The sequence below is a fragment of the Lemur catta genome, chromosome 19 (genome assembly GCF_020740605.2).
Source record: "Lemur catta isolate mLemCat1 chromosome 19, mLemCat1.pri, whole genome shotgun sequence".
NCBI classification, from domain to species: domain Eukaryota; kingdom Metazoa; phylum Chordata; class Mammalia; order Primates; family Lemuridae; genus Lemur; species Lemur catta.
The window spans coordinates 3,344,527-3,368,156 of NC_059146.1; the positions used below are offsets into that span (position 1 = coordinate 3,344,527).

The 23,630-nt window shown below is 41.1% G+C and overlaps 1 protein-coding gene across 4 annotated transcripts in view; it reads right to left on the reverse strand.

The window, feature by feature from the left end:
• The window catches only part of CORIN (corin, serine peptidase), a 180,032-nt gene that overhangs the window by 22,600 nt on the left and 133,802 nt on the right, over positions 1 to 23,630 (reverse strand). The window contains exons 11-17 of one of the 4 annotated variants that reach the window (XM_045532958.1): positions 20,321 to 20,552; positions 17,029 to 17,174; positions 16,134 to 16,241; positions 10,649 to 10,762; positions 8,727 to 8,837; positions 7,579 to 7,708; positions 5,757 to 5,874 (exon numbers count right to left, since the gene is read on the reverse strand). In XM_045532958.1, the coding sequence (XP_045388914.1) occupies positions 5,811 to 5,874; positions 7,579 to 7,708; positions 8,727 to 8,837; positions 10,649 to 10,762; positions 16,134 to 16,241; positions 17,029 to 17,174; positions 20,321 to 20,552 (905 nt within the window). In that variant the 3' untranslated portion in view covers positions 5,757 to 5,810. Of the gene's footprint in view, positions 1 to 5,756; positions 5,875 to 7,573; positions 7,709 to 8,726; positions 8,838 to 10,648; positions 10,763 to 16,133; positions 16,242 to 17,028; positions 17,175 to 20,320; positions 20,553 to 23,630 lie in introns of those variants that run through there. The other 3 variants (XM_045532960.1, XM_045532957.1, XM_045532959.1) reach the window with 3 other exon arrangements.

Below are 23,630 nucleotides of genomic sequence, written 5' to 3' on the forward strand. Positions count from 1 at the left end.
ACCAACACATAAAACATAATTTTGAAGAGTGCCAAGCACCACTGAGGGTTCAGATTAACTTGAAAATATTGAAGTTCTGGTAGCACCAAGTTTGTCTGCTTAGTGACTTGCATTTTTAATAATTGGATGTCATTTTTTCCAAAAAAAAAAAAAAAGGAGTGCGTGGAGAGGAAGGGAAGAAAGAAAATAAAAAGAACAAAATCCTCCATGGACTCTGATACTTTTAAAACGGTAAGTAAGAACCCTGCAAAGAGAACACTTGATGATAGAGTAAGAACCAAAGATTAAAAACAAAACAGACACGCCTGTCATCATAGCTCTCTGAAAGGCCAAGGAGGGAAGATTGTTTGAGGCCAGGAGTTCGAGACCAGCCTGAGCAAGAGCAAGATCCTGCCTCTACAAAAAACAGAAAAATTAGCTGGGCGTGGTGGCACATGCCTGTAGTCCCAGCTACTCGGGAGTCTGAAGCAGGAGGATCACTTGGGCCCAGGAGTTTGAGGTTGCTGTGAGCTATGATGATGCCACTGCACTCTAGCCTGGGCGACACAGCGAGACCTTGTCTCAAAACAAAACAAAAAACCCCCCAAAACCCCTGTTTAATAATGAATGAGTTCTAAACATTTGATTTTAAAACAAATGTCATAAACCCTAGCCACACTGTAAGAAGTGTTGCACAAGATTCAAATTTATGTACAAACTTTAATGAGCTGTTAGAGTGTTGAAGACATTTCAAAACCCACTACAAAATAAGAATTTTTCTTTTCCTTGACCAAAATGAAAGTCTGGCTTTCTATCAACTCCAGAAGTGCCGTATGCAGAGGCAGAGTGGGAGGGAAAGCATAAAAGTCAGAGGGCACACGTACCAGTCAGGGGGTTTCTCCTTATACCTGCACCCTGAGAATTCCTGTCTGCAACAGACCTACCATATGGACCTCCCAAATCCAGGCGTTTTGCTGGCAAAATGCCAAAGGAAGATCAACTTTAGATTTTCTTGCTAAATCAAGTCATTCTTAAGTCAGGTATTCCTAGTGCAACAAGGAACTTCCATGAGGGGGACAGTTCAGCACAGGATTTGCACTGCCGCCAGAAGGGAAAATCACTGTGAAGAACACGGCAGCCTTTCGTATCACAAAGCCCCTTCAGTTACCCCCAGGAAGGTTCCACAGAACATTGAACATGGCACGTTTTTGCATTTCCTTCCTTAGCTTCCAGGAAGAAAGGCAATTCAGCCTGAATTTATCAGTTACATTAAGTGGAAAATTTATGAAACTTACCCTCAAGGAGAGGGGAGTGTCGTTCTGAAAATTCGTTTTTCATGAAATTCTTAAAACACTAGCATGCTTCTCATGTGCAAAAATAAATCTCTCAGCACTAGAAATGTCCTATGGCCCATTATAAAAACATCAGTGAATCCATATGGTTTTATTTCTCACACACAGAATCTGAGCATCTGCATGGCTTCAATTTTTCTTACTCTTTTTTTCCAGCTTTATGGAGGTATACTTGACAATACACACACACTACATTTTTTTATCCATTCATTCATCAATAGACACTTAGGCTGTTTTCATATCTTGGCTATTGTGAGTAGTGCTGAAATGAACATGAGAGTGCAGATATCTCCTTGACATACTGATTTCATTTCCTTTTGATATATACCCAGAAGTAGGATCGCTGGATCATATAGTAGCATCATTTTTAAATTTGGGGGGAACTTCCATCCTGTTTTTCATAATGGCGGTACCAACTGACATTCCTATCAACAATATACAAGGGTTTCCCTTTGTCTACATCTTCACCAACATTTTTTATGTTTTGTCTTTTTTATAATAACCATTGTAACAAGTGTGGGGTGATATTTCATTGTGATTATAATTGTATTTCCCTAATGATTAGCAATGTTGAGTACCTTATCTTATACTTGTTGGCCATTTTTATGTCTCCTTCTGAGAAATGCCTACTCAGGTCCTTAGTCCATTTTTTAATCAGGTCATTTGCTTTTTTGCTATGGAATAGTTTGAGTTCCTTATGTATTTTAAATATTAAGCTCCTCAGATATATGGGTTTTTTTTTCTTAAATAATCTTAAAAAGGTGCCTGAATAGAACAAAAAAGTGAAGGAAAGTGAATTTGCTCTTTGTAAGATGGTGTCTTGCTGTGTTGCCCAAACTGGCCTCAAGCGATCCTCCCAACTCAGCCTCTCAAAGTGCTGGGATTACAGGAAGCAACCACACCTGGCCAACATCAGACATAGGGCTTCTTGGCCGCACTGGCAAAATGGCAGACCAGAAGCAGTCCGCACATGCCACTCTCGAGGAGAGGAAAGAAAGTTGCAGTTGAATGCCCACCTACGGATGAGGCTTCTTAGAAAATTTTGAATCACTGGAGAAGTGACAGGGGACATTCAGAGTAAAGGAGAAGGTGATCCACTTAGCAAGCTCGGAAGGCACCTGGGCTAGGCGTGCACCCATGGGGAGGGGCAGCAGGAGAGAAGTCCCGGGGTGCTCCATGCTCCCCAGCAGACACTGTGGCCCGAGCAGGGAGCCCCCACCCAGCACCACCGCGGGCCGCTGTACCGAACAGGAGCCGCCTGGAGTCTGTGCGGCAACTTCACACCAGAGAGCAGGTGCAGCAGGGACACAGCGGCTTCTCTCACCAGGTCGCTGCCAGTGGCGACACTCTGAGCTCTCAGGTCCAGAGCGCCTGGTCCACACGGGCTTGGCTTTGCTGCAGCCGCCTCCGCATCGCCCCGGCCAGGCCTGGGAGGGGGCGGGACAGCGGATGCTCCCACATGTCCGTGACTGAGAGCTGAGCACTTCTCTCCCCCATGGGGAATCTGGGTAGACCAGGTGCCACCGATGCCAGCTGAGGAGCCCCGTGGTGACTGCCTCAGAGGTACCGCGGGGGGCGTGAGGGAAGGAGAGTCCCAGCAGCCCAGAGGCCAGGCCCTGCGCCCCACCACAGCACCCATGCTGCCACCCGGCCCCACCTGCACGCTGCTGAGCTGCCGCTGGGCCCCACAGTACCCTCCGCACAGGTCCTGTGCTGCCACAGAACTCCATGGCTCCACCCCGCAGGCTCTCACATGGCCACCTGGCCCCACGGCCCCAATGCTGTGGCTCCCGTCCACTGCCTGGCAAGAACCACCCCCGTGGTCCAATGCTCTGCCAGGGACCTGCTAGCCTCAAGCCACCATTGCACCTGGATCTGGGTAGAATGAACATCCACAGCCCTGACATTTGTGACCCCTGCCTAGATATCCTCTCTAAGCTGCCGATGCCACCACTGCAGGGAGACCCCAGCTGGCCTCCATGGGGAGGGACTCTCCCAACCCCCAACCTGGGCTTCAAACAATGGCTTGGGGAGCAACCCACCACTCTGCGTGAAGATCATCCAGAACCAGCTTGGACTGTGACAACCACAGGGGACAACACAGAACAGCCGCATTACAGGCTGTCAGTGCATCTGCCCCTCATCTGCTGGCTAGGTCTTCTGGAATCGGACACAGAAGTGCCATCTAGGGATCTTTCCTTCTTCTCACTAAGTAGAAGAGTTCCCAGTGAACGAGAACAGGTGCCCCACAAATCTATCTACCTTGAGCTGAGAGAAGAGGTTTCAGACGAGAATAAACCCACAAAAGAACTCTGGTAACATGAAAAAACAGGCTACTTCAACACCCCCAAAGGATCACAATAGATCTACAGCAATGGACCCCAACCAAAAGGAAATTGTTGAAATGTCAGAAATAAAATTCAGAATACGGATGGCAAATAAGATGAATGGGATTGAAGAGAATGTTGAAAACCAACACAAAGAAGCCAAAAAATATTTCATGACAGCAATGGAAAAAAAAAAAAGTTGCCAAGGAATTAGACAACATAAGAAAGGGTATAACAAAACTTAAAAAAAAATAAAAGAGGTGTTTAGGGAAATTCAAAATACAGCCGAAAGCTTCAACAACAGGCTAGGACAAGCAGAAAAAAGAATCTCAGAGCTTGAAGATAACATTGTTGAACTAACCCAGTCAGAGATGCAGAAAAAAGAATAAAGGAGAATAAAGAATCACTCAGAGAAATATGGGACTAGGTCAAGTGAGCCAGTATATGAATCATAGGTATCCCTGAGGGAGAAGAAGGAAAAGTAAAAAGCATGGAAAACCTTTTCAGGGGAATTGTTGAGGAGAACTTCCCTGGTATTGACACAGATTCAGATATCCAGATATAAGATGGCCATTGAACACTGGGAAGATTCATAGCAAGCAGGACGTCTCCAAGAGATATAGTCGTCAACCTGGCCAAAGCCAGAATGGAGGAGAAAATTCTGCAAGTTGCAAGAAGAAAGCAACAACTAACCTACACAGGAAAACCCAACAGGCTAACAGCAGACTTCACAGTAGAGACCTCACGAGCTAGAAGGGATTGGGTGCCATTTTTAGTTTTCTTAAACAGAACAATTGCCAGCCAAGAATTTTGTATCCTGAAAAAATAAGTTTCATAAATGATGGAGAAATAAAGGCTTTTCAAGACAAGCAAACACTAAGGGAATTTGTCACTACTAGACCTGCCCCAAAGGAGATGCTCAAAAGTATATACATGGAACAGCACAATAGATAACCGCAATAGATAACATATGAAAAAATGCTCAACACCACCAATCATCAGGGAAATGCAAATTAAAACCACAGTGAGATACCACCTTACCCCTATTAGATGGCCATTATTAAAAAGTCAAAAAACAATAGATGCTGGTGTGGATGCAGAGAGAAAGGAATGCTTATACACTATTGGTGGGACTGCAAATTAGCACAAACCTCTGGGAAACTATATGACAATGCCTCCAAGAAATATAGATCATAAAATATGAAATGTCCGATTTCAAATCAAAAGTGTAGTTTATTATATCTCAAACAAGAAGCAGTACAATTAATCAAAGTATGTGCCTAAACTATCGACAGTTTTGCCATCTTAAAGGTAGCTTGTTTATGCCAGTAGCAAAGAAGCCTGGAGGGTAAGTGGCAATGAAATCACAAAAGGCATTTTCCACAACCTGTTGAGAATTCAATATTTTTCCTTGCAAGAAGTGGTCCAAAGCCTGGAAGAAGTGGTAGTCAGTTGGTGCAAGGCCTGATGAATACGGTGGATGATAGAGAGATTCCAAGTCCAGCTGCTGTAGTTTGAGTGTTGTTTATGCATCATGTGGTCGAGTGTTGTCTTGCAAGAGGATTGGCCTGTCTCTATGGACCAATTTCAGCTGCTTAATCACAAGCATCCTCATCATTTTGTCCAACTGGTTGCAGTTGACATCCTCTGTAATCAATTGACCAGGTTCCATGAAGCTGTAGTGGATAAAACCAGCACTGGACCATCAAACAGACACAATTAGCTTTTTTTGATGAATATTCGGTTTCGGCACTTCATCTTTATGCAACCATTATGCCGAATGCTTGCAATTGTCAAAAAGAATCCATTTTTCATCACACATTACAATACAGTGTACAAATGATTTGCGTTTATGTCGTGACGGCAAAGAAAGGCAAGCTTTGGGACGATTTCTCTTCTGACACTCGTTTAATTCATGCAGAACCCATCTATCCAGCTTGTTTACCTTGCGGATTTGTTTCAAATGGTCCAATATTGTTGGAATAGTGACGTCAAACCTTGCTGCTAATTCACGCTTAAGTTGAGATGAATTTGCTTCCACTACAGCTTTCATCTCATCATTATCCACCTTGGTCTCAGGTTGCCCACGTGGCTCATTTTCAAGATTAAAATCACCAGAATGGAACTTCTCAAACCATTGACGTACTGTGCGTTAATTAGCCACATCCTTCCGAAACACTTCATTGGTATTTCGAGCTATCTGCGCCGCATTGGTTCTGTGACGGGTGGGAGAAAATAGGGTGCAACCACCTAATGGCCATGTAGTTTCCTTCTGGGGTAATGAAAATATCCTAGAACTAGGTTGGTAATGGTTGCACAGCATTGCGAATAAAGTAAATGCCACTAACTTGTCCACTTTAAAATGGTTAAAGTGGTGAATTTTGTGTTTGTGTGTATTTTACCATAATAAAAAACTCCAATTTGCAAAAAATTAGAAAAGATATAAAGTAGAATATTTAAAACAAGATCTCTTCAATTTGCAATAGAGCAGTTATATTAAAGATGGCTTGTCAAAAGAACTTTTGATTGTAAAATCTTTGTAATTTTAACTTTCCCTCAGAACTCTTAATAAGGTTATCTATTGTTACATAATCAAGTTTTTACATTAAGAAATAATGTTGGGTCTTGGTAAGAAGAAAGATAAAAACAAGAACATTCAAAAGGCTTTTCATTGCTCTCTTATCCCAATCATATTTCATTTCATTCAGACACGATAAAGAAGTTGTGAAAATAGATCTTGATGAATATTGATTTTTCTACTCTGACAAAGTTTAAAGTTCTTTTATTGTAGATTAGCATCAATTACTCAACTTTGCATAGAATGTGGGTTTTTCCATGGGCTCAAGAAATGGGCTCAAGATGCTGGGAGTTACATAATTCTTCAAACAGGGATGACAAAAATGTGCTACTAGTTGTTATCCCATAATTGAATGACATGTTATTGTAAAATTGTTTCAATTTTATTAATGAATCCTGGGGAATGCCACTTAATCTTTTATCCTAGAATTTATAACTTCCTTATTTTATGTCTCTCATTTCTATATTTCCCCCAATTCTCACATACATCACTGGCAAATTTATGTGTAAATAAATTGTACATGTAAAATTTTATATTATATGTATTTTACACATGTTAGATATATATAACGTAAAATTCACCATTTTAACCATTGTAAAGTGTACAGTTCAGTGGCATTTAGTTTATTCACAATGTACAACCATCACCACCATCTAGTTCTAGAATATTTTCATCATCCCGAAAGGAAACTATTTACCTGCCAGGCAGTCACATACATATACATTGTAATAATTCTACATTATTGCTTTCCACCTCTGATGGAACTGAACAAGAAAAGCTCACAAAATATGATAACAATTATCCAACTTTCAAAGTATCTCTTTCAATGTGTTTGTATCAAAGCCAGAGTGCATCTTTCCATTCTACTGAGAAGCAAAAATGAACTATTTCCCGATTTACATTTCCTGCATTACTTAGGGTAACTAGCAATACCAGCAATTTCACGTTCAATTTCTCCACTTATTAAAAATGTGTGCTGCTTAAAAAGGAATTTTTAAGCACCTCTTGGGGGTGGAAATTGCAAGAATTTTCCATTCGGGTTCCTTGGAGGAAACCATCATAATGCTTTTAGAAATAAGGAAAGCATTTCATTTTAGAAGTACTTAAAATACAATTACTTCATTTACTTTTAGAGGCTTCATCAAAGCAGGTTTTCAGCCCACACTCTTCAGAGCAGGAGTCTGTCATTGAGGGTGGTCCTCTCACCCGATTCATTTCCCGGGCTTTGAGGGCTCTTTGTGTGAGAGCACTCCCTCGCTATGCCTTCGCGAGGCAGCGATTACTGCCGGGTTCCACGGAGCCCTCTGAGAAAGTCATCGGTGCTATAAACTACTGACCTTACCCTAAACCCATCTGCCTGCAGGCCAGCTGGCTCAGCGTCTCCCGCCAGCCATCCGCACACACGTGCTGTTCCGCGGCAGCTCTGTGAACGGTCAGGAAGGAAGAGGAGTTGGAAGTTTTGGAAAGCGTCACTGGGGAAAGAAAAGGAGGAAAACCCTAATTAAAAACAGCTCTTTCTACGAAGCCAAAGGATAACTGCTTTATTTGCATTCATTCATTTTTATTTATTTCGGTTAAGAATCTTTCGGTGAATACCTACCCTGTGCAAATCACTGCTCTAATGCTGTCTCCCTTTAAAGAACTATAGACTTAACTGAAAGAGACGGCTCTTAACTTTTCTTTATGAGTTAGAGGACAGCCATAGGCAGGCCCCTTCCAATGACTTTACCCAGGGATTTGCATATTTACAAGGAGTGAGTTGTAACTCCATTTGTATCATGTCCATTGGAGGAAGTATACGAGAACGCAAGTGTGTGAGAGGGATGCTAATTTAGGATTAATTTGGAATATGCGCTAACTCCTATTTTATAAAGGAGCATCCTCTGTACTTAATCAGTTTCAGATCATTGATGAGACACTGCACAATCGATCACAACACACATGAGACTCACAATCTGCCCAGCTGATGCAAAGGAGTAAAATGGCAGGAGTAATGAGGGTGAGACGAGGGAATTCATCTAACTCAAGATCAAAACAGCAACGCTGGAGCTACCGGTGGGAGATGCCTTAAAGTCCTAACCAGTAAGGAACTAGACGGTTAGACATCCGTGTGGATCTGGAACAAGAGTATAGGGACAATGGAGGGGCCACTTTAATATCCTCTTCTAGGAGGTGTAAAAGAATGACAGAATCTTGATAATTATTGAAGCTGGGTGATAATAAACAGTTTCCAGCAATGACATGGTGCTAAAAATTTGAACCCCAATGTTTTTATATACAATGCAGACATTTCAAATAGAGAAGTCACTTGGGGGGAAGTTTTCTAGGGGTTAGAAATAACCTGCGTGAATCACCACTATCGGCTTTCATGACAGTGAAACAAAATAGATGAACTTGGTTAGTAAAATCTGTGGGGTCACTTGAGGTTGATTCAGCTGCCAGGGCTGGCAGGCGGGAGGGTGTCCAACACACGCAGACACGGGGGCTCACCGCAGTCCCACTCGTCTGAGCTGTCCGAGCAGTCGGCTGCTCCGTCGCACCACTGGTCACGGGACACACACGCGTGGTTCACACACTCCAGTTCGTCCTCTTGGCAAAACGCTGGTACAGAGAACAAGCGGGAAGACTGAATCATTTGGAAATAGATACGATTGTCACCAACACGCACATTCTCATTTGGTGGCAGGAACACGGAAGGAAGGAAAGAAAAACGTGGTTGCTGAGGCCTCTACATGAGCACTAAGGCAGAATAACAGAATGTGTAAACATCACATTTAATAGACGTCAATCTATACAAAGAGCATTTAAACAGAATCACTAGCTTCTAGTGACTAGATTCTCTGTTTCTAACAATGGGGCTGAAAAAGCGGTACTCTTAGCAGCAGAAATATTAAAAATTAAAGAACAGGGCTAAAGTCTGCATGAGCAAACACACAAAGGATGAATAGCCTGAAGCCACCATAAAAAGAAAACAAGTTCTGTTCACATAGATGGGCAATGTTTATTTTATTTTTTTTAAATCTCTACTATTAAATGACTGTCTCTGAGTCTTACATAATGCTTTTTTTGGGGGGGGGGTTAAGAATTACAGTGAACCTGCTTGATTGCCTACTTAACATCCATTTCCTTTCTTCCTCCTTTTTAAAAGAGAACCTGGTCTTGTTCAGGCCTCCGCACCTGCATTCCCAGCGCCAGAGGAAGATTCTGGTTAGTTTAATCTGGCCATGGCATTGTTCAGACTACGCTTTTCTTTCTGAGTACAATTAGTGGTCCGGGAATAAGCATATGCTCTAAGATCAGGGCCTTGGATATGGTTTTGTAGGTTGGACTTTGCAAGAGAGCTCCGGCCCAAACTCTCCTGGCCAATGCCATGTGCCCTAGCCTGGGACAGGAACAGCCTTCAGGAAACAGCATCTTTTTCTAATTGATTCTCCCTGCATGGTGCTTCTTTTTGCAATTCAGCTATTTGTAGGGGCTGTATTTTCTAAACTACACAAAAGCTCCGGACCGCTAGCTAGCTGTGACTCTACCTAAAGTTGTCCGGAGTGCATCCTTTATTGATGTCTTAGAGGTAAGGGCAAGGTTCTCTCTTCTTCCCACTGGATGTGATCGAGGAAATGTGGCCCAGGAGCTCCTGGCTCATCTTTGACCACGGTGGAGCCAGCCTGGGCTGAAGCCGAACTAAAAGAATCGCAGGCACGAACGTACGCCTCGAGAATCCACCCTACACTTGATTTGTTACATGATGATATGAAACAGATGTGATATATATGATAATAAAAGATACATATCTTCATTGTTTATCAGATTGAGTTCAGCTTTCTGTTACTTGTAGGTAAAAAAATATCTTAAGAGACATCATTTTTTTCTGGTCCTAAAAGTAACGGCCATTCATTTAGAAAATGTAGGAAAGACAGAAAAACACAAAAAAATTAATAATTTCATCACCCAAAGATTATCATTGTAATCTTTTCATTATGATTATCTGATCGTTTTCTGTATGTGGCTACATACGTACTTTCAAAACTCAAGACTATAATGCATGTTATACCGTACATTTTGTTTTATTCATTGAATGATGTAGAACGAAGCTAGGAAAAGCTATTCTTCTCTAATTTGATTTTAATGTTTGCATATTATTTTCATCTTATCACTGCATTCCATGTCCCCTGTTTTTGGATATCTGAAGTGTTTCAATTTTCCCATGGTATAAATAATGCTAGAATAATACAGTACATATATTTTACACACATTTGATCATCTCCTTGGCATATGTCTGTCCAAGTAGAGTTTTGGTCAAAAGATCTAGACATAAGTTTTTGATACATATTTAAAAATTTTAAGCTTGTATTCAAAATGAGGGGTAAGTGGTGTTTAAAAATGTTACGTTGACAATTCTCGTCGGCACTTACAGCAGTTTTTTTCATCCATGCCATCGGGACAGTCTGGGAACCCGTCACAGATCACTGTATGCTTCAGACACTGTTTGTTGGATGGACATTCCCAAAGGTCTCTCTCTTCACAACCTGGAGACAGAAGAAAAGTTTATTTGCAGTGGATGTGGAGTTGAAAATAATGGTGAATTTGATCAAGTAATGTAGAAAAATTACAATATAAAGGCATGATTCCTTTTTTTCTTAAAGAGTTTTGACTCCTGTATACCACGAATAATGTAATTTTGAAAGTAGAAATACCCAATAATCTACATATTGTGATATCAAGAGTATAGCTTCCCTGGAGCTAAAGACCAAAAGATCAGAAGAGAAGATCAAAAGTGACATGAGAAATGGGGAAAAATGAAAATGCACGCATACGTTAACCTTCACCTTTAGCTGCTCCTTTTGCTTTCTGAGTTAGTTTGCCAGCACAGAAGACTTATGGGCAAAATGATGAGTTATGCTTTTAAGCAAATAGGCCTAAACCTAGTGATCGAAATGTGTATTATCTTAAAATGTAATTTCATTCAACAAATTGAGAGGGCATCTGTCTGTTTAGCAACCCTCCTCCTATGCCAAATACCTACACCACGAGCTTATGAGCCAGGTGTGAAAGTCATCACTCTATGGCAGTCAGAGATCTAAAGTTGGAAACTTTATCAATTAATATGGGAAATGAATATAATTGGCACATGATCAGGGCAATGAAGTCCGTAACCTGAACTGTAATTTCCCTGTGAACTAGCGAGCATGTGTGATGTACTTAATAAAGGCCATTTGATTCGAGTGCGGTACATTTCACGTCTTCTGCTTAAGGCTGCCAAGCGTTTTTGTCCCTCCAGCCAGGTCCCTGGCTCTGGCCAGGCTGTGAGGTGCATGAAGGGAGAGACCACGAGTCACACAGCTTTGAGTACTCTTCACCCCGCAGCCTACAACAGCAACCGGCACAAGACGGGCCCTCCCCACACGTGTATTTTAAGTGGAATTTCATTTCATGTACGGAACAAAATGTCTCTGGCTTCCAGGAAAAGATCATTCATTTTAAGGTGAGTGAAATGCAAAGCAGTGATCAAACAAGAAGTTTTTATAAAAATGTTATTTCTCATCTGACCTAGTACAAATAATTCCAAGCAATTTTGTATATGATTCGCTCAGGCTTCTTGGAATCCAGTATGAGAAAAAAAAAAAAAAAAATCTGTTCTTTTCAAAATTCTCATTGAAAACAGTCATCCCAATAAGTCACCAGAAAAGAAAGTTTTACTATGAGCTAAAATTAGCTTCTGTGTATTTCATCCTCCTAAGATGTAGGAAACAAATAGAGAGACTCTTTCCCTGGCTGTTCATCTGGAGTAGGTCTTAGGCCCAGGGACATCTATTCTAGGAACTCATGGGGATCTCGTTTGGAGTTTTCAGCTAGCAGAGGATACAGACGGCATCTGGAACGTTCTGACAGTGACAGTCTTTGCAGATTTGAGGAGGAGCCTGAAATCTGCCCTCAGTGACCCAGCTGGTTTCACAAGACACAGTTGGCTCCTTTCTGCCAGACAGCAAAGGAGATTGAGAAAGAGGCTTGGCATTCCTTGGTGCTGATGCCCCTCTCCTCAGAACACAACACTTGCTAAGAGAGGATGAAAGGAAACAGCATGAGTCCTTCTGATTGTTCACAACCTTCCCTTCCTAAGAGGATGGGAAAGAACTTGGCCATTTGAATGAGCTGATAAACGACCACAAAAACAGATCTTCTGGAACATAAGGCCTTCTAACCTGCATCCTCACAAATAATGACAATGATAATAATAAAAGATGACGTGCATGATCCTCTATCTATGTTCTAGACATGGGTCTTAATTCTTACAATAACATCGCAATGTCAGTATTATGCTCACCATTTTGTAAGTGCAGAAACTAACGTTTACAGAAATTAAATACACTTCTCCAAATCACAGCTCTATGAAAAAGGATCTGGGTGGGATCCAGGTACAAGTCTTTAATTGCCATCCTGGGTAAAACGAGAACATGCAGTATGCGTAAGGGGTAGGAGCAGTGGAAGCACAGCTTTGGAGTCAGACAACCGGATTTGAATCCCAGCTCCAAATCTCACTAGTTGTGTGACCGTGGATAAGTTACTTAACTTCTCTGAATCTCCGTTTCCGTAATGCTAAAATAGTAATAATAATGCCTGCTACACAGGGTTACTCTAAACCTTAAGTGAGTGCTCTATAAGTATTAATTTACCCCTCCGTACTGTCTCTGTTCTCATAAAGGTTTGCCTGGCCTAATAGTTCCTTTGTGGAGTTACGGGGAACATAAATGAAGCAGGATGAAAGATAGTATTATTAATTTGAGATGAAACCATGCTCTGCTTGGAAAATTACGCCAAAAACAACCTCACTTGTCAAGTTGCTAGTTTAACAGACAGTTCCTGACATGCCGTCACCCTTTAAGATAGTCGAATCCTTTGTGCTGACACAGGGCTGACCCTGCCAGTCACACTGCTGTCCCCTAGGCTTCCCTCCCATAAACCAACGCCACAGAATTGTTTCAAGGGAGTGACATGTTCAGGTTTTTGCATAATTCTTCCAAACACTTGTTGAAAACATTTCTAACACTGGATATGTTTTCAACTCTTGTTAACATTAGCAATTACACCATCAAAGCAACTTCAACAACAAAAATTTACCACGAAGAGCCAGAGACATTTAAGAACAATACTGCTCGACACTAATGCATATCTTCTTAAAGTGTATTTATAAATTAAGCGCTTTCGCTACCATGTTTTCCTGCTACAATAGTGCCAAAGACATGGGAAGTAAAGTTCATCTCTAACATGTCATTTATTTTCGACTAAATTAAATATGTATTGTTTTGAAAGGAAACACAATAACATTGTTAGAAGTTGTCAGGGAGTGGCAGATTCATGGCAACGAAGCATTAATTGTCACATTATTCAGTGAAGTCCAAACATTTAAATGCCTTCAATAGCCAATGGACAAAATAAATTGAAAAGACATGAAGCTGGGGTAAAACCCAGTTTCACTGGAGCTGGTGTTTGCATTACCAGAGGGTATGCCTGTGGACACGTGCGAACGGAATCACAAACAGCAAGTGGGCAAAATGGGAACGGGATGACTTCCTGTTGGTACCCTGTGAAGCCTTCATCAACCTGAATCCCTCTTTGATTTTAAGGGGTCTGTCCTCCCAGAACATTGGACAAGCATAAATGCAGGCATACACCCCAAAAGGGGAAGATTTATAAAGTTTTCTGTTATTAGTCACTTTGGAAAACTTAACAAGAGTTTTCTCATAAATTAATACTGTGGGAGCAATTGATTTAACTCCAAATGTATTAATTTCTTAATTTTAACTTTCCTTAACTAGAGCTCTCAATAATGCTGTCAATATTTTGAGTGTTTGATAGAGATTAGATAATATATTCTATCGTTTTGGTGTGCCTTAACTGTGTGATTAAAGTACTAGTGAACACTCATTAGTTTATCAGAAATCTGATATTTTAGGGTTATTTAAACCCTGTACAACACTATAATACTTCGGACTTCTTTTTGGCAGAATATATTCTCGAACTCAGACCTTTCAATCTTGGTAAGGCTCTTTTTTTGTTTGTTTTTCTTTTTAACTAAGCTTTTATATTTCTCACATATTTAGTCCCGGACTGCAAATTTAGGTCTAGCCACCCCCATAGAGAATCATGCAACCTCTTTGAACCATCTAAGAGTAATCCATTGTAAATCACATCTCAGAATACCATAACCCATCAAAGTCATAGTTAAGTAAACAAATCTAATCCATTCTCAATAAATCACTTACATAAGGGATATTCAATGAATTTATGTTTATCTCTTTAAGGAAAAATCACAAAAAGCAAATACCAGTAGGTTCTCAAAACACTGTATGTCCCTCCATAACAAAATTACCCCTGGCCATTGTATCATCATTCTGACAGCTGTAATTTTCCAGAAGATGCACTTGTCCTTATTTGTAGGAGATGATAGGATTTCAGTTGATTGCTTGTGACATTTTGTCTAGGCCAGAAGAGCAATGTCTACCACAGAAAATTCATTTGGAGGAGCAAGGCAATATTTCATACCTCAAAGGCCAAAGGAATGAAATGATTTCAAAAGATATATTGCCTTATGTGCCTTCAATGAAAAAAAGTGTCAATATTTTAAAAAGCTGGACAAGCTAAATAATCATAAACCAATCATTCTTTGGATAGAACTTCAATCATTTTGCTTTCCTCCAGGACATCATTAAAGAGCATTGTGTGATTTCTATTCCCCAACACTTTGAAGTCACAAGTACAGAGGCTTACAAGGAAATAAAATGAGAATTAGCTCCACTCAAATTACCATTGGCATTTCTGGCCTTTCCATTGGCGCTCTCGGGGCTCAACAGCAGAAATGTCAGGAAGAGTTATATCCTTTGTCAACAGGGACGAAGTACAAGAGGGCATGAAAATGAGCCCCAATTAAATTTAAATGTTAGAGTCTGAACTCTGTGTATCTAGATGTCTACTTAGTGGCATGGACGTCGTATGCAAAGACACCATTATTCTGACTTTAAAACAGATAACAACTGCTTTATAATTTAGCAATGAAAATAATTCTTTATATTTGTGAAGTGTTTCCCCTTTTCTCAAGTGTTTGCACATACAGTAGTCCCCCTTTATCTGAGATTTTGCTTCCCACGGTTTCAGTTATCACAGTCAAGCATGGTTCCGAAATAGGTAAGTCCAGAGCAATAAGGTATTCTGAGAGGAGAGAGAGATCACATTCACATAATGTTTATTAAAGTATATTGATATAATTATCCCATTTTATTATTGTTGTTGTGAATCTCTTGCTGTGCCTAATTTACAAATTAAACTTTATCACAGATACGTATGTATAGGAGAAACATAGTGCTGTATATACAGAATTTGGTACCATCTGTGGTTTCTAGGCATCCACTGGGGGTACTGGAATACATCCCCCATGGATAAAGGAGGCAGGGTGCTACTGTATATATCAAGGTTCTACAGAAGTATAATTTAGGGGAAATCGAGAGTTAGGGAAATACTTATCAATGCATGCCTTAGTGTTTGATAATTTAATCAGCCTGGGCAACATAGCAAGACCCCATCTCTAAAAAAAAAAAAATAGCCATGTGTGGTGGCATGTGTCAGTAGTCCCAGCTACTTGGGGGGTTGAACCAGGAGGATAGCTGGAGTCCAGGAGCTGGGGTAACAGTGAGCTGTGATCACACCACTGCACTCCAGACTGGGCAACAGAGCAAGACGAAGACGATGATGACAAAGAAGAAGGAGGAGGAGAAGCAGTAAGGGCAGTGGCACTCAACCCTAGTCACTACTGCGACCAGCGAACAGTTTGGATTTTTAACACAGTTTCTTATCCTACCCTGTCATTGCTGCACATTCAAGAAAAGTGCGGTCGCACATACATACCACAGTTTTCTTCATCACTGTCATCATCACAGTCAGCCTGGCCATCGCATCTTCTGGAAGCCAGAACACACCGTCCGGAGCGGCACTTGAAGTGACTGGGTGAACATTCTGTTGAAAACAATATGACTCTCAACGGACAGAAAACCCAGAAACACCAGCTCATTTATCTATGTAAAGGAGGAACGTTGTCGAGCAGCTTCTTACTGAAGACAAGGATGGTCTTCGTCAAAGCCGAGTTTACTTGGCTTTCTTCTGTCTGCTGAGCCGCGTACTTTCTCTTTCATTCTCGGCATCATCTCCCCAGATCAGCAGTTTAGTGCTTTCCAGCGGTTCCTTCTCATTCCAAAGGGACAACCTAACAATCGCCAGAGCCCGAAATGTCTTGTGGCCTCAGTGCTCCTGACCAGCTGCCCTCAGTGTGCCAGAATCATTTCCACATCCCCATCTTTCCCCCTGCTGACACGGGCTCCGATTCCGTTCCTCTACCTAACGGTCCCGTGCTGCCCCGGTCTCCAGATGTTTTGCACTTGAAGGAACCGAGGCTTGATGTTCACCGTTACATTCAAGACCCCTGCATAAAATTGGCATCCAGTATAATGGGCTCTGTGAGTGAGGTACAGTTCAATTGAGCAACACCTAGAATATTCAACTCATCTCTGAGTTTATTTATTTTTATGTTTTTAAAGATTTACTTTTAAAATAGTGACAATGTCTCATAGCTGTGCCAAATCCTTCAGTGTCAGGCCCACAGACTCACTCACCTGTGCAGCCTGACTGGCAACTAAATAGGTAACAAACACACAAATAAACACAAATACACGGAGAGACTTCAAAAGGCAACTGACATGTTCATCCATGTTAGATACCCCGGTAATTAATTAATTTAAAAATTAACCTTCCACATATTCATCAGGCATCAGGCAGGTTTGATTGTCTGAATTTTCCTCCGGAAACTGATTGCAATCTGTGTCTTCAGGCCACTGCAGGCCCACGATGCCAAGAACAGACTCGCAGCGCTCTTTGGAGTGCTCGCACAGCGCTCTAGGAGAGCGGGAAAGACAGAAGGTCAGAAGCAGAAACATGTCTGAGATGAACATTAGCAACGTGTGTGGGGTTTTGATTCTGCCTGCCCATGGGTCTGTGTGTGCGGGGCCTGTGTATCCGAGTGTGTGGGCACAAATGCACGGAGAAGCACGTATGTATGGTAAGTATTAACGAGTAATAGCCCCACAGGGAGGATACATTCCAGCAACATACTTTCACCAAAAGAAACTTCATTGCAGAAATAGAAAGAGAGATGTTTCCAGGACACAGATTCCCTTCTCCACTCTGCCTTTCTAATTTTCTCTTCTGTCTTTGAAGCAGACACATTTTCCAACCTTCCATTCCAAGCAGGGAGGTCCCCAGCATCAATTTGAATAGTTTTCCCAGAGGGTCCCGGGGTCTGTACAACACCCTCGTCTTCAGACGTCTCCCCTCTGCAGAGCAGCATCTGAGCCGTCTCATGCATCACCCGGCTTACATGGGGCGTGGCCTCCCCTACTTCACCTTCAGCCAATATTATTGCAAAGCTTGGGACTTCTCACAAACCCACGTATGCTGAGCGCAAGGGGGTTAAAATGAAGTTTGTTTGTTGTTTTAAAGAAAAGATGTGCTAAGCAGGGTACTAGGTGCTTTCAGGTGAGCTATCTCATTTGTGGCCAGGATATTTTTAAATCGAGGTATCAGCATACCTCACCAAAGATTTCTTTACTTCCTATGGGAAAAAACATGGTTTTGCTTCAATGCATTACTAAGAAATCAGTTACACAATAAAAGAAAAAAAAAAGTGGGCATAAGCAAAGTTTGTTCCTAGGCCAATTTTGTATTTCCTTTCAAATACATTCTTACTTCTCAAAGCTTTCAAATTTTAAACTGTAAGTTAATCTCAATCAAGTTCTCATTTTTAAGATCAAATGGGACAGATCTTCTAGAAAGGCCAGCTCCAGGCTTACCTGAAGCTGGTGGAGGAAGGTTAGCAATCAAAAGCTCTGTTTAGGTTTAAATCTGGACAAAGCAAAGTATAACTCAACGCTAGTTTTGCCTAGGAATTTGGAGCGAAGATAAAGCCATGGTATTCCCATAGTAGGTTTGAAAAAATGGCAAGTTCAGTAGTGTTCATTAACTGGTGAACTAAGTAGTTCTGTTAGTTGTAAAAATGTCTATGACTCAATTGTGGCTGTTATTTTAAATTAACCATACGATACATTATTTATATAGAAGACCGTATAGTGCCTGACTCTACCGCTTCCTATTTTTTCTGTAAAATGGAAATAATAACACTATGCAACAAAACAACTGCAGTGAACACTGTTATAAACTGTGCAAGTGCTCGCCTGCAGGCAGCAGCCCTGACAATATACACCTCACTCAAAGGGTTATTTTGAGGATTCTACAGCATAACAAACCTCAAATATTTAGCTCATTATAAGGTTTCAATAATGTTAGATTTTTTCAGACTGAAAACTTGAAAATTAAATGTTAAGATTAATAAACAGACTTGGCAAAGGCAACTATGTATTGCTTTATAAACTAATTTAGCATATAATTCATGCATAAAGTAAAATAACTTCTTATAAACAAACATCAAAATATAAAATTCATAGTGATGTCCACTGAAAATGAAAGATGTATGGCCGAACCTCAGAAAAAGAACTAAAGTATCTATTAATAAAAGAAGATCACCAAAATGTTGATTGAATAATATTTCAGGATGATTTTCATTTTAGGCATTTTAATATGAAACTGAAGCCCTGAAATTATAAATTATATCTGGATGTAAATTTACATTTATAGTAGAAATTGCTGCATTAGGGAAATTTTTATATATATATAAAAAAGTCAAATATAAGAATTTAAGTACTATTAAAAGAAATTATTTATCATTGACCTTCCTTAGCAAAAATGGAAAAAGATTTAGAAATAACTGTTTAACATAAAATGGGTGGATGTTTTATGAAGATACTTTAAAAATTATTTAACAGAAATTTTCAGAATTCTTTTCACATAAGCCAATATTAGGTTTTATTTGTATAATGCTGGTTCAGTTCACCAAGTCATTCTGAAATTTTATTGTTTCCTGTCCTGACTCTATCGAAGCCCTTACTTTGTCATCCGTTGGCTATTCAGCGTATAATTCAGCGTTTTCCTTTCTGTCCACTATATCAATATTATTGCTTTTTCTGAAAGCTTCGACTTCTGATCCCAACACATGGTTTCTGTAGTTACCACTCACATTTAGGCCGTCTGTGCACTCAGCCCTTGAGCAAAAACAGCACTGAAGAGAGGAGCAACCTGCTTCTGTGACTGTCATCTTGTACATGCAAATTTGCTGACTACAACTCCTAACACATGGCAAAGCAAAGAGCCAAAATTGCCACGAGGTAATTGTGTTCCTGTTCTATCATCATTGCTATTGTTTGTTCAGGGCTTACAATCGCCCGGAAGTGCTATACGTTTATACACATTCATTTGACCTCACAACAACCCAACCCAACAAACCAATACTATCCTTATTTTATAGGTAAAGCAATAAAGGCTGAGAGAGACTCGGGAATTTGTCTAAGGCTACCCGGCAGCTAGAGAAGAGCCAAGACGTGAACTCAAACATGGACTGCAGAACAATACTCTTGACCCTAAGACGTCAATCAAATCCAAAGTTCAAGCTGCACTCTTGAAATACCATGCCTTATTTCAGCCAAATGGGCAGAGAAATGTCAGCACTGTCCATGCCTGTCCAGCCTGTGAGGCTGTGTTTTGTCGCCCTGTGTGAGATCTCTAACTTTTGAATGTGATCAGAATGCAGCATTTTAAACACATCAGTGTTGCCAAGAAAGGGGCAGATACACCTCTTCTTCTGTAACTCACATTTTTAAAAAATGCTTCCTGAACCACCAAAAGGAAATATATATGATTTTATTTGATTAAAACACATAAGCTATGATCAAAGGCAGTTGATGTCTCCCTTGTTTGGCACTTAAGTAATCTGACTCAAATGTTCATTTTACAACTTCTTTACCTTGCGAGTATATCGGCTAAAAAATACAGAGCTCCTTAGCAAAATTTACTTTGTCCAAACTCAATTAAGGCTTCACTCCTTTTGTTCTGAGGCAAAATGAGGATGCTTGGGGGAGATCCCAACCTATTACCTGCAAGGAGGGACACGTTGGCCTGAATTCACATCACACTTTGGCACCAGAATGGTGCAAGCAAAGAACATGAGGTATTTGTAACAGTTGGTCTGAACAAGTGCAGGGAAAAGAGAGGACTCCCAGCTGACAGAGGCTTCCTTTTGAGTCCCGTGTCCAAGGTAGTTTGGGTAACTCGTATGGTTGTAGGGCAAATTCATGCAGAGTTCCAGTGTAATTGGTTCACACTGACCTAATAAAAAACACATACAAATACATATTTTTAAAAATTTCACATGTAAAAACCACTTGTTTAAACTTTATAAACTTGAAGTCTATTTTACTCTCTTTAGAATAGCTAAGGCTAGAATGCAAGTAGTACATAACTTTTTCTTTTGTGGATTTCAAAAACATAAATATGTTGGCTAGTGAAGTACCATAGCAAACTAAAATTCATTTCTGTCTCTGTAGCTGCTGGCACAACGCCCAACATCATGATCTAGAAAGTCCTTTCCCATTTTTCCCCTTGGCTCAACTTATCTGAAAATGACTATCTTTCATCATTCCTTTTGTTCACTTCAATTCACCTTCTTTTTCTTATTTATTCAATATGTCCAAAATAGTGTGGCTGTATCATCTTCACTGCCATTAAAAATTATGAGTTTGTTTAAATAGGTAATTAGATAACTTCTGTCTGTGTTTTATTGCTGACCAATGGGTTTAAATATAAAGCTACAAGGTTTCAAGGCAAGAGGAGGCTGAGATCTGTTGGATACTTCTTGCCAATGAGATAAAATCCAAGCCCCTTAGCTTGGAATTCAAGGCTATTTCACACTTCAACCACAGCCTAATTTTCCAGCCTCATTGCCTACGACTAACCCATCAACGGTATCTCTGCTGGCGTGAATTCTGTTGCCTTGTAACACCGGATATTTTAAGAATTGCATGTCTTTGTGCACACTGTTTACTCCTGTCTTACCTCCTTCTTTTCTTACCATGCTTGTCGTCATTCCCCCAAATGTGGCCACGATCCTAGCTGCCAGGTGCACACAGCACAACTACCTCTTGTAGAAAACCTTTCCAGCAACCACTCCTCCCAATACTGCTCCCAGAATGATTCTCTTCTGGTCACCATGGCGCCTTAGGCACACTCCTGCCATGCCCTCATTGCACTCTGACGTGTCCTGTATTTACTCACTTGCTTCCCCCACACAGTTCTGAGATTTTGGGGAATTGAGACTTTATCTCGTGATCTCAAAGTCTGCCCCTAGCACAGTGCCAGGATAAAGAGAGGGAAAGAGGGAGAAAAATGTGTCAGGAACTGTCTCCCCTAAGGCACTGCAAAGGTAAAAATAATGAGAAATATAGCCCTTGCCCTGGAGGAACTCCACGGTCCCTACAGGTAAAAAGACACGTGCCGACAGCTGTATTAGAACATGAACAGGCTAGGACAGAGTTTGTCACGGACTGAATGTTTGTGGTCCCCTCCCGCAATTCACACATTGAAACTCCAACCCCCAATATGACGGTATTTGGAGGTTGGGGCTTTGGGAGGTAATTAGCTTCCAATGAGGTCTGGATGAGGGCGGAGCTCCCATGATGGGACCAGTGTCTATAACAAGAGGGTGACTAAAGCTCTTGCTGTCATGTAAGGCCACAGCTAGAGGACGCTGTCTGCAAACCGGGAAGCAGACTGCCACCAGCACCAGACACCAAATCTGCCAGCACCTTCACCATGGACTTCCAGCCTTCAGATCCGTGAGAAATAAATGTCTGTTCCTTAAACCATCCAGTCTAAGGTATTTCATTGTCACCACCTGAACGGACTAGGACAGCAGTATGGAACAAAATGCTAGGAGCCCGAAGGGACAACAGAGCCACAGCAACTCAGGAAGCCAAGGACAAACGGGGTCTGGGCGGGTTTGGGGGAATATGGTGGAGGCTCCCTGGTCCCTCTCTGCTCACAGTAGATGCGCACAGTCCCCGGGTGAGAGGGCATCGAGCAAGTGTCTAAGTAAAATTAGCCCCGACCAAAGACTCCACGCCTTATTAAGAGTGATTATTCAACTTAAATTTAATTATTTGGCTAAGAAGTATCCGTGCATATAGATTAGTAATAAGGACTTGGGTGAGATACGAAAACAGCCCTGGGACTATTTCTTAACTGAAAGAATCCGAGGGCTTCTCAGAGAGTATATTTACAAGGAGCCTGATTCTGGCCAGATAGAAAATATTACAGACAAAATGTAAGATGGCTCTCAGTTTCCCACGGAAGACGCAGTGCTGTAAAGTTGGCATAATCTTGAGCATGAGTCAGGGTGGAGAGAGGAGTGGGTTGGTTCAGTTTACCATTTCTTTTGCCCTGTGAAGGAGAAATGTTACGGACTAAATGTGTCCCCCAAATTCATATGTGGAACTCCTAGCCCCCACCGTGGTGGAATTAGGAAGTGGGAACTTTGGGAGATATTTGGGTCATGAGGGGGCCCTGCAGGAATGAGGGGAGTGCCCTTAGAAAAAGAACCCCAGAGAGCTCTTTTGCCTCTTTCCAGCAGGTGAGGACACAGTGAGAAGTCAGCCGTCTGCAGCCCAGAACCTGACTGTGTGGGCACCCTGAGCTCGGACTTCCAGCCTCCAGAACGGCAAGAAATAAATGTCTGTGGTTTATCAGCCACCCGCTCTATGGTAATTTGTTATAGCAGCCTGAACCAAGACAGGCGGTAACATTTAAATATTTTGCTCTAAGATTACAAAAAATGCATGTTCCTCATAACAACAAAAACAACTCCAAGATGAGTAAAATTCATCATTTCCCTGTTCCCCATTCTCTCACCTTCCCTCCAAGCCAAGGACAGCTTTGAATCCTTCCATGTCTTTCTCCTGCTCATATTTAGACAGACAAGCATTGACACGCTTAGAGGTTTGTGTTTGCTTTTTGCCAAAGTAGAATTATACTATTATACTGTTCCCATGACTCTTCAACTTGCTTTTGTTGCTTAATTATCATCTTCCGAGTCAGTAGATGCAGTTCTAACTCTATGCTTTGTCCCCTAATTTCTTTAATATGCTTACAATTTTATAAAAATGGACTCACTTATACAGCTTTTTGATGCAGTCTTTTTTTTTCCTTGTATAATACCTGCTTTTCCTTTCTCCCTCTTCATTTACCACCTTATCAAGGTTTAACTTTTTATTGGTGTATTCCATTTATATGATCAATAAAACATAGCACATGGGTAATTTTTTTCTCTTTTCACATATGGAGAATGCATCGCTTTTGAACTGGGATAAGATCTAACTTTTAAGTGTTCCAGAGCCAAGGAAGATGAAAAGA